At 33.1% G+C, this 17,774-nt stretch overlaps 1 protein-coding gene across 1 annotated transcript; it reads right to left on the bottom strand.

Annotated features, from left to right (window-relative positions):
- Positions 1-12,439: 12,439 nt before the first annotated feature.
- LOC133304039 (gamma-glutamyl peptidase 5-like) lies at positions 12,440-16,552 on the bottom strand. The gene is made up of 4 exons (XM_061504009.1): positions 16,156-16,552; positions 13,435-13,590; positions 13,173-13,340; positions 12,440-12,781 (listed from the first exon to the last, which is right to left on the bottom strand). The coding sequence occupies exons 1-4, from the start codon at positions 16,474-16,476 to the stop codon at positions 12,680-12,682; spliced, it is 747 nt and encodes a 248-aa protein (XP_061359993.1). The 5' UTR covers positions 16,477-16,552; the 3' UTR covers positions 12,440-12,679.
- Between the last annotated feature and the right edge of the window lie 1,222 nt (positions 16,553-17,774).

The following is a 17,774-nucleotide window of genomic DNA, read 5'->3' as shown; positions in this document are numbered from 1 at the left end:
ACATGTATGACTCAAAGCATTAATGTTTAAATATTATTCCTTGTAGTACCTGCTGCCACACATTCCATGTTCTTAACTGTTACAGTTTTTAATGGGTTGAACTTCTCTGAATGGAAAGAGCAAATCAATTTTTACCTTGGGGTAATGGATATGAATTTGGCTCTAAGAGATGAGAACCTAGTGCTATTACTCCTGAAAGCACTGAGGATGAAAGGAACCATTTTAAGAACTGGGAAAGATCCAACAGATTAAGTTTGATGTACATGAAAATGAGCATAGCAAGCAACATTAAGTCATCTCTTTCACAAACTGAAAGTGCCATCGAAATGATGAAACTTGTGGAAAAGTGCTCCCAAATCGCTGATAAGTCTCTTGCTGGGACACTTATGAGTACACTGACCACCATGAAGTTTGATGGTTCGCGTACTATGCATGAGCATGTTATTGAAATGACAAGCATTGCGGCAAAATTAAAATCATTGGAAATGACTGTGGATGAGAACTTCCTGGTGCACTTCGTATTGAACTCATTACCGTCTGAGTATGGTCCTTTCCAAATGAACTATAATACCATGAAAGAAAAATGGAATGTGCATGAATTGCACAATATGTTAATTCAGGAAGAAACCAGAATTAAGAATCAGGGAGCTCATTCTGTCAATTATGTAAAGCATCAAGAAGCTGAAAAGTATAAAGGTAAGAAGCATGAGAAGAAAGGAGGAGGAGGAGGTCCCCTTAAAGTGAATGAGGCCTCTTCTTCTAAAATCTACAAGGCCAAATGAAAAGTTTGTCTTTATGGGCAATAGAGTGAAAGTTCTGGTGGAAGCTGTTGGGACGTACCGTTTAATTCTCGACAGTGGATATCATTTAGACTTATGTGGAACTTTGTATGTCCCTAGTATATCTAGGAATTTAGTTTCAATTTTCAAACTTGATGTTGCTGGATACTCTTTTAAATTTGGTAGTGGTAGTTTCAGTTTGTACAAGCACAATCATTTGGTTGGTAATGGTACTTTATGTGTCTTGATAATCTTTATGCTGAAACACTTATGACTCTGCATCATAATGTTGGTACTAAACGTACCTTAATTAATTAATGTTCCGCTTACTTGTGGAACAAACGTTTGGGACATATTTCCAAAGAAAGGATGCAAAGATTGGTGAAGAATGAAATCCTCCCAGATTTAGACTTTACTGATTTAAATGTTTGTGTGGATTGTATTAAAGGAAAACAAACAAAACACACAAAAAAAGGAGCCATAAGGAGCACTCAGCTTCTTGAAATTATACACACTGATGTATGTGGTCCGTTTGATGTTAATGCCTTCAATAAAGAAAAATATTTTATCACTTTCATTAATGATTATTCATGTTATGGTTATGTCTATTTGCTACATGATAAGTCTCAAGCTGCAAATGCTTTGGAGATTTATATTAATGAAGTTGAAAGGCAATTAGACAGCAAGGTGAAGATTGTCAAGTCTGATAGGGGTGGTGAATATTATGGAAGGTATGATGAAAGTGGACAGCATTCGGGCCCATTTGCTAAATTTCTGGAAAAGCGTGGTATTTGTGCTCAATACACAATGCCCGGTACGCAGCAACAAAATGGTGTATCAGAAAGGCGTAATAGGACCTTACTGGATATGGTTAGGAGTATGTTAAGTAATTCTTCTTTACCCGTTTCATTGTGGACTTATGCTCTAAAAACTGCTATGTACGTATTGAATAGGGTTCCTAGTAAGTCAGTTCCAAAGACTCCTTTTGAACTTTGGACTGGAAGGAAACCTAGTATAAGACACCTGCATGTTTGGGGTTGTGAGGCAGAGATTAGAAACTACATTCCGCAAGAAAAAAAACTGGATGCAAGAACAATCAGTGGTTATTTCATTGGTTATCCAGAAAAATCAAAAGTGTATAGATTTTACTGTCCTTATCATACTACAAGGATTATTGAATCTGGAAATGCAAGGTTCATTGAGAATGGTGAAGTTAGTGGGAGTGAAACACCACGTAAAGTGGATATTCATGAAGTGAGAGTACAAGTTCCATTACCTTGTAGCTCTAGTAAAGTTATTGTTCCTCATGCTATAGAACCAATCAATAATAATGAAGGATGAGTTTATGATCCCACTACTCATGAAGAAATCATTGTTGATGAACCGAATGAACCCATAGTAGAAGAACCACAACAAATAGCATTAAGAAGATCTCAAAGAGAAAGGAGACCTGCTATTTCTAATGATTATGTGATATATCTACAAGAGTCTGAATTTGACATGGCTGTCCAGGATGATCCAGTAACGTTTTCACAAGCCATGAATGGAGAAAATGGTGATAAGTGGTTAGATGCCATGAAAGATGAGTTGAAATTTATGGAACAGAATAAGGTATGAGATCTTGTTGAGTTACCAGAAGGGTGCAAGAGGGTTGGTTGTAAATGGGTCTTTAAGACCAAACGTGACTCTCATGGTAACTTAGAATGTTACGAGGCCAGACTAGTTGCAAAGGGATTCACTCAGAAAGATGGCATTGGATATAAAGAAACTTTTTCACCAGTTTCAAAGAAGGATTCTTTAAGAATCATTATGGCATTGGTGGCTCATTATGATCTAGAGTTACACCAAATGGATGTGAAAACTGTCTTTCTAAATGGGAATTTAGATGAAGATGTGTACATGGACCAACCAATGGGGTTCACAGAAAAGGGTAAAGAGCACATGGTGTGCAAACTTAAGAAGTCAATATACAGACTTAAACAAGCTTCATGGCAATGGTATCTTAAGTTTAATGATATTGTTGTCTCTTTTGGATTTAAAGAAAACATCAGTGATCGATGTATATATCTGAAGATCAGTGGGAGTAAGTTTATCTTATTGATTCTGTATGTTGATGATATTTTGTTTGCAACTAACAATCTTGGTCTTTTAACTAAGACTAAGAAGTTTCTCTCTAGTAACTTTGAAATGAAAGATATGGGTGAGGCAGCTTATGTGATAGGAATAGAAATATTTCGTGATAGATCACAAGGACTGTTAGGTTTGTCTCAGAAAGCATATATTAATAAAGTTCTACAGAGATTCAGAATGAAAAACTGCTCATCATCTCCAGTTCCAATTCAGAAAGGAGATAAGTTTAGTCTCATGCAATGTCCTAAAAGTGAATTAGAACGAAAAGAAATGGAAGCAATTCTGTATGCATCATTAGTTGGGAGTTTAATGTATGCTCAGACTTGTACGGGACCAGATATTAGCTTTGCAGTTGGGATGTTGGGTAGATACCAAAGTAATCCCGGTATGGATCATTGGAAAGCTGCAAAGAAAGTTCTGAGATATTTGCAAGGAACTAAAAGTCACATGCTTACTTATAGAAGGTCTAACAACCTTGAAGTGATTGGATACACAAATTTAGATTTTGCAGTATGCGTAGACACAAGTAAGTCTACATGTGGTTACCTATATCTTTTAGTTGAATGAGCTATATCATGGAAAAGTGCGAAGTAGACTGTAATAGCTGCGTCCACTGTGGAAGCTGAATTTGTGGCATGCTTTGAAGCTACGATTCAGGCTAAATGGCTACGGAACTTTATTTCAGGGCTTGGATTGGTCGACAATATTGAAAAGCCGCTGAAAATTTATTGTGATAATTCCGCAGCAGTCTTCTTTTCTAAAAACGACAAGTATTCCAAAAGTGCTAAACATATGGAATTAAAGTACTTTTCCGTTAAAGAAGAGGTTCAGAAACATAGAGTGTCTATAGAGCATATTACCGCCCAAGACATTTACTGGTCATGTATGTAGAATGGGCATTATGTCAGCTAATGAATGATGATAATTATTGTTATGTATTAAGTGTTGACACTCTGAGCTTATTGATAAATATATGTTTCTGTTATTGTCTTATTTTCAATTTATGAATGCATGCAAGTATATGTGATGATATTGAAAATATTTGTGGTCCGTTATGAAGACATTATTGTTGGACATAATGTGTACTTCCTATTAAAGTATCATGTTAGGAAGAAGAGTCAATATAGTGGTACATGGAAGGGACTATGCCGACTTGATAGCATACAACCGCCATGACTCATGTTGATTTTATTTCTAATAATGAATTATGATGACGTCAATGTATGGAACCTTTAGCCTAGTAAATGCGCATTATAGTGAATGTTAATTAAATCATGAAGGGACACCTTATGACATGAGCCGAGGGAGAATGTAAAACTATTTGTGTCTCATGTGTAATGTGTGTCAATTGGTTTAATTAATAATAAAAGAGGCTTTATGGTAATTAACGTTTCACATTAATGGTAATTGACGTTTTGACGTTTTGCATTATGGTAACGTTTTGCATTAATGGTAATTGATGTTTCGCATTAATGGTAATTGACGTTTTGACGTTTCACATTAATGGGAAGTTACATGGAGTTATTTGAAACTCCGTAACTGGTGACATGGTTCAGTTATATAAAGAGAAAAATGGTGAGTCTCTGATTATGATTCTTTCTCGGAATTCTCTCCTTCATGGTTTGTCCATAAAAGCTATATCAAATCCCTGTTATAGACGATACAATGAAAGCAGAGGGTAAAGACTCTGAGAAACAATCTTCCATCATCAAAGTTCTTCCGCACTAATGGAGAAAGGTACGCTCTTATGTGAAAATCATGATCTCCAAAGATCCTGTATCATGTTCTTGCATGTAGAATATTGAACATGAATTATTGAATTGCTGATGAATAACTTACATTATTGTCAAAAGAATAATAAATTAATAACTAAGAAAAAGTTTTGATTATGTGGGGATTCAAGATAGTTAAAGAGGATGAAGATTAGTTGAGCCAAAATGACATAAACAATTCAAAATCAGAATCATATAATCTTTTTTTTTTAAAAAAAAAACTACTGCACTTGAACTAACGCTAGGACTTTAACTAAAAAGGATTGTGAAGTATAATAAAGAGGAAGGATGGAAATACATTTTTTTAACACTTTTTCAATATATTTTTTATTATTGGGTGAATCTTAGGTGGATCCCAAAAATAATTTATGCTCACTCTATTTAGTGGAACATCATAAATTCGCCCCCAACTATTGTGGATTTAAAACCTGGTTTGTTTCCCCAAATGATGTAGTATGTGGATATAGAGAAGCTCAAAGTTGTAATGGTATGAACCAAGGCACAAAGAGAGTTACCAGAATGCAATGCAAAAATAGCTACAAAATGGGATAGACGTGTTTCGACTAATAACAACTCATAAAAATATAAGAAATCAAATGTCTCTTTAATAGGAGAAGATGAGTGTATATATGGGGATGAATATTTTCTAAAGATGAGAGAAAAAAAAAGTTGACCCAAACCGTTAGCCTTGCCTCCACTATTGCAGTGTGGCATCTACTCTTATCATGTGTGTACGATGATAAGTTGTGTAGAGAGAAATAAATTCTCTATGGTGAGGCTTTATGACTCACCATGAAGTGTCATCTAGAAAGTTCTTATCCTGGACATTTAGCATTGGACCCAACCTATTAAGCATGTGGAGGTCACCCAGAACACACCTAATAATAAAATATTTTTGTAAAAAAAAAGGGAAAAGTGTTTGTCATTTCAAATGATATAAAATTATGTCATTTTAAGAGAGAGATAGACACAAAATAATATTTTTTATTTAAAATTTAAATTAAAAAATACTCACTTTCTCCCTATGATTTTTATTTTTTGTGTCTATCTCTCTCCTAAAATGACATAACTTATGTCCTTTAAAAGGACAAACATCAAATCCAAAAAAGAAAAGAAAAAAAAAGAGTATGTTAAAATGAGTATATCATCTTGAGAAAGGATATTCTCACTAGGGGTGAAACTGGGTCGGGCCGGCCTACAGAGGCCTACGGCTCGGCCTACGTCAGGCCAGACCTGACCTAGTATATTTCGTAAAATAGGCCAGGCTTGAGCTTTGAAAAAACTTGTTTAATAAAAAGGTCGTAGGCTCACTTTCAATAGGCCTGGCCTATAAGCCTACAGGCTGGCCTATATTGTACTATTTATTTTAAATAAAATAAAATATAATAAGTATGTCTTGAAAGAAAAAATAAAAGATAAATTTAACCAATTGCAATTATTTCTAACTTAATTATATTTGATTATATTTTAATAGAAATCTGACTTTATTTCTTTTGTAGAAGAAACCAACATCTCAGCATGTTAGATTGTATATATTAATATATTAAACAATTTTTGGGAGAGATTATACTTACTACAAGCATCATGATGTGTTTGTTGGATTCATGTAGTTATTTTAATTTACATAGTATGGATTTGTTTGTTGGATCTGATGAAATATATGTTATTTAATTTGAGCATTTGGCTTTTGAAAGTGATTTAAATACAGATTGTATGAGTTTTGTTGTGATTCATGATTCTGTTTGGACGTTGAAATTACGATTTTTGGTTTAGCATCAAAATTTGAGTATTTTGTAAAGTTGCTTCATTGTAACACCCCGTGTATACTCGGTTTGTTAACATGTCATTGTATTAAGCCACGCTTAATTAAAATGCAAAATATCTTTTTCTTTTCAATTATGACGTCATTAAACTTAGCCAAGTTGATTACTTAATCAATTTCATAAAAACACCGCTTGTATGTAAATTGCAAAAGACAGCTAAGTGAAATACCTCAATAGATAAATAAGTGAGTGTCTAAGTCACGGATCTACCACACGTAGTCCGGACAATATCCTGATACATTAATACAACTCAAAGCTAAAAACATGAGTCAAGTCAACGTGGCATGGACAATCCCCATGCTCACCAAATAGACGACAAAGCCAACAGAATCTCAACAATAACATCAAATGAAGCTATAAGCATGATATCAATAGACATAAACCAGCATCCAAGCATAGCCAGCATAAGCAGATAAACAACAATCAACTAAGCTCCGGCCTCCTGCCGCTAGAGGTCTCAACCCCTGGGTTACCTGAACCTGAAATAAGCGCCTCAAACGTGAGGTGAGATCTCTAAACAGAAATCTCAGTAAGACAAGGGGTCCTCAAGGATCTTCCACCCCAAGCTCACTTACATGTGCAATATAAGTTCCAAAAACAGTTCAACAGTATAAGTTCCAAAATAGTGCAATGCAGCAAATAATCATGTCATGTGTGTTATAACTAATCTACTGGCCAGAGAAATGCAGGAATACGTCTATTACCCACACTAATGCAAGACGCCACTTGCACCCACCCACAATGTCACAATCTTGTATGATGCCACATACTCAGGCTAACTGTCTAAGTGGAACAACACATACATATTAAAAGCCCTTCCACATAAAGCTCAACAACATTTTCAATTATTAAAGCATGTAAGCACATCATGCATATAAACCATTCCCCCATGGGGTATGGTGAAACCACACAATGGCTAAACTGAGGGCACGAAAGCTTACCTTGCAAGCTAACAATCCAAGCCAAGAGTCCACACTAGCTCAAAGCCCACAAACAGCACAATCACAATCTGTTTATACAGTAATAAACATCAACAACCATTTACCAAGGTTACATTAAGTGATTAAGGCTTTCTTACTCATTTAAACTCATTTTATGCTGTTTCTGCAGGAGGTATTCGAATACTACACGATTAGTATTCGAATACTACACGATTAGTATTCGAATACTCCAGCTCTTCAGAAAGTATTCGACTACTTTCACTCCAGTATTTGAATACCACAAGGTATTCGAATACCAACACCCCAAGTATCCGAATACCACAATATCCGAATACTAAAACTCCATGTATTCGAATACTCTCCAGTATTCGAATACTTCTTCAAAGGTATCCGAATACTTTTCTTCCCAGAAAAGTATCCCAATACTCCAACAAGGAGTATTCGACTACCAGAGGACAAGTATTCGAATACTTCTCCAACAGAATGCAGAAATTCGAACAGACAACTGCATAATCCCAATTTTAAGGGTCCAAACGCAATTAGGAGTCCAATGACTCCCTAAACAGATGTTCATTATCATGTTATGAACTCAGAAACACATTTATTTACTCAAATGGTTAAAGTTTCTCTTTTTAAATGATTAAACAAGTTAAACTTATCAAAACATCAAGGCTATGATCATGGTATACCTTAGGCTTCACAAACTCAAAAAAAGACTCCTCCTTGGAGCTTCCAACACAGTCACACAGCACTGACTTCTAAGGCCCACGAATTTGACACCTCAAGGTGGTGTCTTTCTCCACAAAGCTCACAACTTAGAGCTCAAAATGCCAAGAAAATGGCTATACTCACACAAATCAGAAACACAACCCCACACTCCTCACAAGTTCTGAAACCAAACTCAGAAAAAAGGTCCTCTACTAACACCCAAGGCAAGCCCTCACTCACACAAGGTGATATGGTAGAGAAACAAGGAATAAAAATGGTTTCTTGAAGCTTTTGCTATGGAGGAAGAAGGTGGCATAGGAAGAAACTGACCAGCAGCCAAAGGGGGTCCAAAAACTCATGTAGGAGGTTTGCATTCTGACCTAGGGCATTGTGCCACTAGCTTATATAGGCTCACTTAAGTTAAAACACACAGTAATAACAAAAATAGTTGCACTTAGCATTTTAATCTCAAACTTTAGATTCTGAACCTACTCATTTTTCTAGGATTTATCTTATTTTTATTTTATTTTTCGCAGCACATTTCTGGTACGCGCTTTTCCATAGCCCGTATCAGTTCTGGCACTAGTTCTCATTATTTTAACTTGAAACTTGTTTTACAAGTCCTATATATTATTCTAGTGACATATACACACTTTTAATAATTTTTTGGGATACTTCATCGGTACGCATTTATACCGAGTAGCAGAACCGGTATCTGCATTTTTCGTCAGAAAAGCGACTTTCAGCATTATTAATTACTTACAATAATTAATTAATCCTTATCATAATTATTAGGGTCAATTATGGAATTATTACCTAATTTCTCACAATTAATTAATTAACTTTCTTAATTAACAGTGCGGGTTCTTACACTTCATATTCTGCTTGGAAGTTAAAAATTAACAGGCTAACGGGTCAGGTCAGACCATTTGTTTTTTTATAAACGGGTCAAGTCAGGCTAACAGTTAGACTCGTACTAGGCTTGGGCTTTTCAGTGCAAAGCTTGGCCCAACTCAGCCCACTTTCACCCCTAATTCTCACTACCGAAATTTTCTATTACCAACTTACTACCTATCTAATCACCATTAGATTAACATTTTTGCTCTCTTCAAAAAAAAATTAGCATTCTCTCTCTTTGATCCAATGGTGATTAAATAAGTAATAAATTGGTAGTAAAAATTTTTAGTAGTGAGAATATCCTCGTTCATCTTAGAATACATATTACAAACATTTCTCTTATAACGGAATGATTTATTTTCTAATGACAGACACGCTGCTGTGGAGATAAATACTATTTTCCAAAATAGAGCACATCTCATGATCATTGTCAAGAGGCAAATTGTGTAGATAAGGTACATCGAAATCGAACAATGCATTCGATTTCTGTCATTTATCTAGATTCTTTCTTAATTTTAAAATAACATGGTGAAGCCCATAGAAATTTCTAAAATTTATATAAGAAGGAAATAAAAGAGATTTATATAATCATAGTTTGAAATAATTGATTATATTCTATAGCACATGCATGTGACACGCACCCTTTCCTGCTCATATATAGTCCACAGGCCCCACACAGATTTGAGGTTAATATGCAATTGCTCAAACTCAACCAAACATTTGCGACAATTTTTTTTTTTTTTTCAGTTAAGGACATTTGATAAAGGAGAATTTTTTTTATCGAAAAAAAATAATTTTCAAGAATATGGTAAGAAATATTTTTTTTTGGTAAGTTACTAAAAGATGCCTAGTAAATCAATTTTTTTCTCAAAATATTAGATTAATTTTACTGATATTGTGTATTAATTTTTTCATAAAATGAGAAAAAAAAATCTCACTCTATTAATGGTAATCTTCCATAACCATTTTATGAAGAAAAACAAATAATGAAAAAGTAATTTTTTCAGCCATATTTTTACTTCACTTCCAATCAAACATGGACAAATAATTTTTTTCACCCATTTTTTAAGAGTTTTTTTTTTTTTTTTATCTCCTACCGAACACCCTTTTATAAAATTTGCATTCTGTCTTATATTGAATACAATTTGTATGAATGGACATGCGATCAGACCTCTTTAATTATTTGCAAGTAAAAACACCAATAAAATGCTCGAAAGCTATTTCTTTTTGGTGTACTTTAGGCTATTGGACCTAGTAAAGTTAATTATCAAATAGGTTTTAGCAGAAGGGCCCCATTCTTCCCCATCTTACCGTCGAGATAATAATAGTTTCTTCCCTACCATGTGAGGGGCATCCCATTTGTTTTTTGTTTTTTTTTTCAGAAATAAAAAAAAATTCAAGCCAAAAAAAAAAAAAAAATCACACATGATAAAGAAAATGGCTTGCATTATATTGGGGTGTTTATCAACCGATCCAAACCGATTCAAACTGCGGTAACCGAACCGATAAACTGATAACCGAATAAATCGAAAACCGAAAAATCAAAAACTGAAAAAAAATCACAAATTTTAATTGGATTGGATCAATTTTCGAATTAGTTGATGAAAATCAATCCAATCCAAACTGATCCAATATATTAATTTTCCTCTATGTATTTGAGCATTTCCTTAATTATAGTCCAAAAATTTCTAAACCCAAGACTCATTAACCCATCAACTAAACCCAAGAAAAAATCTAGTCACATCTCATCAACAAAATTTTATTTGTGTAGAACTTCATATCTTATTGTCCAAAAATAAACTATATTATCATTTACCGATGTTTTTGTATTTCAAATTTTGTTTTTTTACAAAGCCAATATATACAAAAGATATTATTTTCACAATAATCATGAAACAAATTTTAAGATTTTCAAAAAATCGAAAACCGATCCAATCCAAACCGAAAAAAATTGGATTGGATCGGATCGGATTTGAAAAAAAATCCAAACCGAATGGATGATTACATTATCAAACCAAAGAGATTGGATTGGATGATTTTTGCTTCCAAAATCGATCCAATCCAGACTGCGAACACCCCTAACATTCTATATGTTCAAACTTCAACTATATGTTTGGTAGAAGTTTCATTTTGGGTTTGATGGGGAAGTGTGGGTGGATATTGAAAAATACCATATTTGGTTCAAGTTTTTTTTTAAAAAATACTACGCAAATAAGATGGCTGGTGAACAAATTTGATGTTGATTTTTGGATGAAATTCACTGTTGCAAAATACCATTTGAGATGTGGTATTTTGAGATAACTGAAGAAGTGAAAAAACATGTGCGAAGTTCCTCCCGAACATAGACTTTGCAAATTAAATAAATTTTCCCGATAATATTTTGGTCAACAAAATATTTTTTTTTTAAACTTTTTCATCAAACTTTTTCCTCTCTATCAAACGCTCCTAAAGATTTCCTGATCTTATGCTCAAAATTATACATTGACATCAATTAACCTAACAAAAGATTAAAAGGACAAAAATGGCCTAAAATAGCCTCTCTTTTTTTAAACAAAACACAGTATTACAAAGATTGCTTTCTTTTTATGAAAAAAAAAAAGGTTAAAACGACATAAACAGCCCCTAAAAGTTTTCACTTTTTTTCCAAAAAAATAAAGAAGACAAAACGTTACGTTACCGTTGTTTGTAAAATTAAACTACAAATTTGAAAGTATAATAATTAACAATAACGATTATGCACAATTGAAAATATTAGATACTAAAATCCTGGAAACGGGGATTTTCCTATAAATCCTTGGGAAAGTAGGGTGGTGCAAATTTGTTTCCAATATTTGGTATAAAGAAACTGAAAATAATATCATGAATTTTTTTTTCTCATCATTCCAGTTTACACGTCATATTCCCAAACGAAAATATCAATATATGATATTTTTATTTTTTCATAGCATCAGTAGAATTAACCTAACATTTCAAGAAAAATTTTGGACCTATTAAATATCTTTTTGTAACTTAGCCGAGAAAAAAAAATTTCCACCATATTTTTAAAAATCTTTTTTTTTCTAATAAAAAAAATATCTCCTCTATTAAATGCCCAAAAGAATTTTTGATCGAATGAATTGGTATGTCGAATTGTACACAAAAAAATGGCATGTTTGTACACATATGGAGAGTAATTCTTATCATTTTATTTTAATTATAAACTATCGATAAATTCAGATACACATATATTATCTAAATTCTGAATAATTCTTTCATGTTATAATTACAATTTACGAATAATGGTTTTCTGCTCTGACCTGCCAAATAATATGGACGAGTTTATATAACTACCACGCGTTTTTAGATTTAAAAATTCAGATTCAAAGGAAGAAAACTGATGCTTTTTATTGTTGTGATTTGACCATTGATAATTAATTCTTAATTTTGGTAGAATAGACAGCACTATTATAACTAATGGCTGCCAACCTAATACAGCTGACTTGCTACCAATGCAGAGCTGTGTGCATTGCTCCCAAATTAGTGGAAGTAGATTTCATTGCCCTATTGATCTTTCTATAAGCCCTTTTACAATGGTCACTACTTCAAAGTATCACTTCTTTACAAAACTTCTCCCTTCCATTTATTTTTTGTCACAATTGACCCTTGAGAAAGCTGATGCAGAGTCTCTTCCATGCCTCTTTATCTGGCTCCCATAGTGCAGCCTTCTCCCTTGATTCCAGAGCAAAAGCTTCCTGAAATTCAAAACATGCACTTTGAGTACAATAATTCAACATATTCCAAGTATTGCACCTAGACAAAGAGATTATCATGTTGGAGGTTATGAGTTTGAGAGAGAAGAGTTTGGAGGCAGTGTTGCTGCCCGAAATATATTACACCAAGAGACATCAAATTTGCAATGCTCAACATGCAGTATTAGAAACTCTAGAGATAATACAAGTTATTGGGCTCCATCTCATATAAACTCAAATAACCATGTTTTCACTTGTTGAGATTTCATGTGTACATAATATTGGATTATATTATTAACGTATCCAATATATCAAACATGCCCACGTGACATAAAATTTAAATTTGTATATAACTTGTAAAATAAAATTAAGCAAGACAAGAAGATGGAAATACCATGATGAAATCTCGCTGAATAAGACGGTCTATAAGGTGCAAAAGAATGTCTTTGGAGTATTCAGGGTGGCCTTGGATTCCCATAATGTGATCTCCATATCTGAACATCTCAATTCCAGTCTTATCTGACCAAGCTAGCACCTCTGCCTTGGCAGGTAGCTCTTGTATCTAATTGCGTAAAATGGAAAAATCATTGATTAATTATTATGTCATGATATAAAAAAATTTAAGGATAAGTTTAACATTTTAGAAATATACACACCTCATCCCTGTGGCATTCGATAATGGAAATCCTAGATGGAAGATTGATAGAAGACAAAGCCAAAGACAACGATGATGACAATGTTATGGTTCTGGCACCAATGTCCCAACCAGTGGGAGAACGAGTCACCTTCCCTCCCAATGCACGGCCAAGTATCTGATCAAACAATATTATTTTCGTAAACCTTACAAGTTACAACTAAGGAAAAAGCAATAAAATATAATCTTTTGTAAACAGAAAGTTAGCTTTACATTGGCCAACATTATCTGATAGGTCACAAACCATACCCATAAAGCGAACTTCATAAAATATATATATATATTTACAAGGAACTAATCAATTATGTGACGCCGTATCATTTCATAACCTTAAATGATGCATTTGAAAATTACATCATAGTAGTGGTCCACAGACAACAGCCAAGTGAGACACTTTACAGAGGTTTCGATGTCGGGAACGGTGGTAAAAACATTCTTCAAGAGAAAAATAATAATATAACCCATATTTTCAAGTTGTGGGCAAATACTAATTAATAAGAATTGAGATGAATAGATGCCAGCAGAGAACTACAGTAACGCGGCGTCTTTGTTATTATTTAAGTCAATCTCTTTCTTATTTTGGACAAGTAAATATTTTTTTTTTCAAATATTTCATAGTTTTGTAATTAGTTCGATTCACGATTATGGGATTAAGCCTCTAAACTCCTATCAAATTCAAATACGATACAAATCCTATACACATAGTACCAAGTCAGCTAGTGAAATGAAACAAATATGACATCACTCATGTATCGCAGAAATGATTTTTGGTGCACCTGGAGATATCCCTTCTCACAAATAGAAGGGCAAAAAGGAATAAGGAGAAAAGAAATTGGATAAAATTGAAAAAGAAAATTTGTTTTTGTGAAAGGACCAGAGCACCAAATCATTTAAGTCACTCGGTGAAGGCTTTTATTTGTTGTTATATATATATATATATATATATATATATATATATGAAAAATATTTTTATTTTTATTTTTTGTAAAAAAAATTTCTCTCTCATGCACTAATATAAAAATAAGTGGATCCTATCATAAAAAAAAAATTAATAGAATGAACTCACTTTTATATTAGTATAGAAGAAAAGTTTTTTCTACAGCAAAAGAAAAAAATTAAGCTTTTATATATATATATATATATATACATATATATATGGATTTAATGTTTTTATATTTACACATATAAAAAATTGTGTGTGACCCAAGTGAAGTCATATGAAAAGAAAAAAAAAATGGACTCTGCACACTTTTATGTATATATAAAAGATAAAATTTATCATCTAAAACATGAGAGACAATAAATCCTATATATATATATATATGTGGAATAAGTTATTTTACCTACCATTTTTTTTTGCCTAACTTTGCCTACCATCCTGCAACACCGTTAGATCATAATCTCAAGAAGAGAAAGAAAGATTAATGTCAGTTAAGATTCTAACAGTGTTATCATCTAAAACATGAGAGACAATAAATCCTATATATATATATATATATATATATATATATATATATATATATATGGGATAAGTTATTCTACCTACTATTTTTTCTGCCTATCTTTGCCTACCACCCTCCGACACCGTTAGATCAGAATCTCAAGAAGAGAAAGAAAGATTAATGTCAGTTAAGATTCTGATCTAACGGTGTTGGATGATGGTAGAAAAAAGTAAACAAAAAAAATGATAGGTAGAATAACTTTTATATATATATATATATATATATATATATATATATATATATATATAGTTATCTTTTATCACATAAGATAATTGTCTGATGCATATTCATGAAATCTTGTGCCCATTTTTTTTTTCTTCTTAAAAAATTATTGGTCCCACAACTTTATTTCATCCGTATAAGATTGAGACTTATCTTAAGTGAGATAAGATTAATAACTCCCTTATATATAAAAGCTAAACTTAGGAATTAAAATAAAGCTAAAACCACGCCCATGATTTTTTATAACGTGTATAGAAGCTGAACTTAGGAATTAATAAAGCTAAAACCGCGCCTATGATTTTTGATAACGTGGAAATATAGTGCTGTCCAACGCAATCGCGAAAACCACAGGGTGCAAACAAAGACAGGTTTTCCAAAAAGCAAAAGAAATCTCCCGTACGTAATTATCCTTGCTCAAATGCCTCCTTATCTGAGTGAGACATAGCACTCTTATAAATGTTCGCCCAATGTTTCAACTTGTCCTTTTATATACGAGAAATGTTCTTCTAAGCTACATAAATTTTTTTATCTCATGTTACAGACACATCACAATTCGAGCCAGCATTTTTTTTTTTTTTAAACTGTGGGACCCATCCAATTATGTCTCTACATGAGATAGCATGAGAAAAGCATTCCCCTAAATATATTTGAGATTATTGGACCACTTGTAGCTTTAGCTCAATGTCCCACTCAACGATTCTCTCTTCCTTGTCTCTCCCAAATCACCCTCAACTCACAATAAAAAATATTCATCCATTTCTTCCTATCAAGGATGATAAATAATAAACCTTTCTCTTACATTAAAATATTAAAAATATGAGTTTTAATTAAAATTGGAAGCAATGAACTAGGACCAAGAGAACTAACCAAAAGAAGGCACAGAGATTTTAAATAAACAAATGTAACTGAAAAATTGTTGATGTTTGATGTTTGATGTGAAGTATTATTGGATTATTTACCTGGTGGCCGAAGCAAATGCCGAGGATTTTTTTGTTCATGGAGTCCAATTTGTTAATCAAGGTGAGAAGGTCACGGACCCATTTGTCGTTTCCATAAGCGTCACTGCAACTACCAGTGACCACGAAGCCATCATAGAATTCCAAATCTTCATCCTCAGGGAACACTCCACACGTCACCTTGAACTCATCCCAAGTGTCCCCTTCCTCTGCAAGCATTCTCACGAACACCCCAAAATACCCTCCGTACATCTTCCTCACATACTCTGAATCCTCTGCACACAGCAACACACCAAACCTCTTCCCAACCATCTTCTTCTCCATTCTGATCTCACTCTAGTTTCTGCTCTGTTGGGTTTGAGAGAGAGAGAGAGAGAGAGAGAGAGAGAGATCAGAGCTTCGAACGAAACAGGTGTAGTGATTTTGTGGGAATATGGCTACCTTGTGTTTTTAAAGGGTGCAGGTTATGACTATGGTCACATTTTGTTCTGTTTATTACGATGTTGTCCTCGGTTCAATTCCATCGAAAACGAACCTTAGTTTGCGTGGGGAAAACAACTTATACGTTATACCCCTCCTGGTTTTGACCAAAAAAGTGTATTTAGAAAAAACGAGAAGTGTTTATCTTTTTAAATGACATAATTTATATATTTTTACTCTCACAAAGAAGTGGGATCACAACTTTATTTTTTTGTCAACTATCTCTCTTCTTTTATTTATCTTTTTCTCTCTCTCTTGAAATGATACAACTTTACATTTAAAATGACATACATTTTTCCAATTTACAAACGGCATTATCTTATTTTGCTTTTCAAAATTAAGTTGGTGTTGCCCAAAATAGATGAAAATGAATGTCCTTTTGATTAAGTGGTAATATGAATGTGACCGGAATTACGGGCTACGGGGTATAGTCCCTATGAATCTGTTCTTGAAAGTGATCTGAATTAATTAGATGATATTTCATTTCATGGTACAGTGGAATGTGGTTAACTAGAACCATCTGTTTCAACTTTCAAGAGCTTCAAACCTTTGGGTTTTTGCTTTCAAACCTATAATCTCTTATTATAATATCGGAAGTGGTTTATCAACTCGCGTAACGTATCTTAGGCTAAATTTGAGGGATTATTGTTTAAGGTTTATATTAGTCCTTAATGCTAGAATAGAGAAAGTTTGTAAAGTATGAATGCAAAAGCTTTTTTTTTTCTTCTAAAAATTTAATGATTCTTAAATGATACAGTCATTAATATGATGCTACGAAAAATCTTATACAAAATCAAAACAAGAATCTCTCCCAAATAGTATTGATGATTCTACTTTGTCTTCATTCTATAAAATGAGAGAATCTCATATTTATTAATAACAATAATTTAGAATTATTTGATTTCATTTCTCAGCTTATACAAATAAAAACAAAATATGAAATTAGTTTTTAATCTTATAGATATGACTTAGGAGTATAGATGAGTTACGTCAAGTCAACCTTTAGTCTAAATAGGTTAGGGTTATGTAAATTATTTTAAGCCTATCTTGATTTGTTAACTTGATATAAGTCAAATTATAAGTATGATTTGACTTGTTTTTAAAAAATACAATGCATGGTCTCACCTACCAAACTTTTAATA

Source organism: Gastrolobium bilobum, unplaced genomic scaffold, assembly GCF_033153095.1.
Source record: "Gastrolobium bilobum isolate Gb01-03AN ecotype WA unplaced genomic scaffold, APGP_CSIRO_Gbil_v1 utg33132, whole genome shotgun sequence".
Taxonomy (NCBI): domain Eukaryota; kingdom Viridiplantae; phylum Streptophyta; class Magnoliopsida; order Fabales; family Fabaceae; genus Gastrolobium; species Gastrolobium bilobum.
Note: the sequence above shows the minus strand (reverse complement) of the source record. Positions and strands in the feature narration are given on the sequence as shown.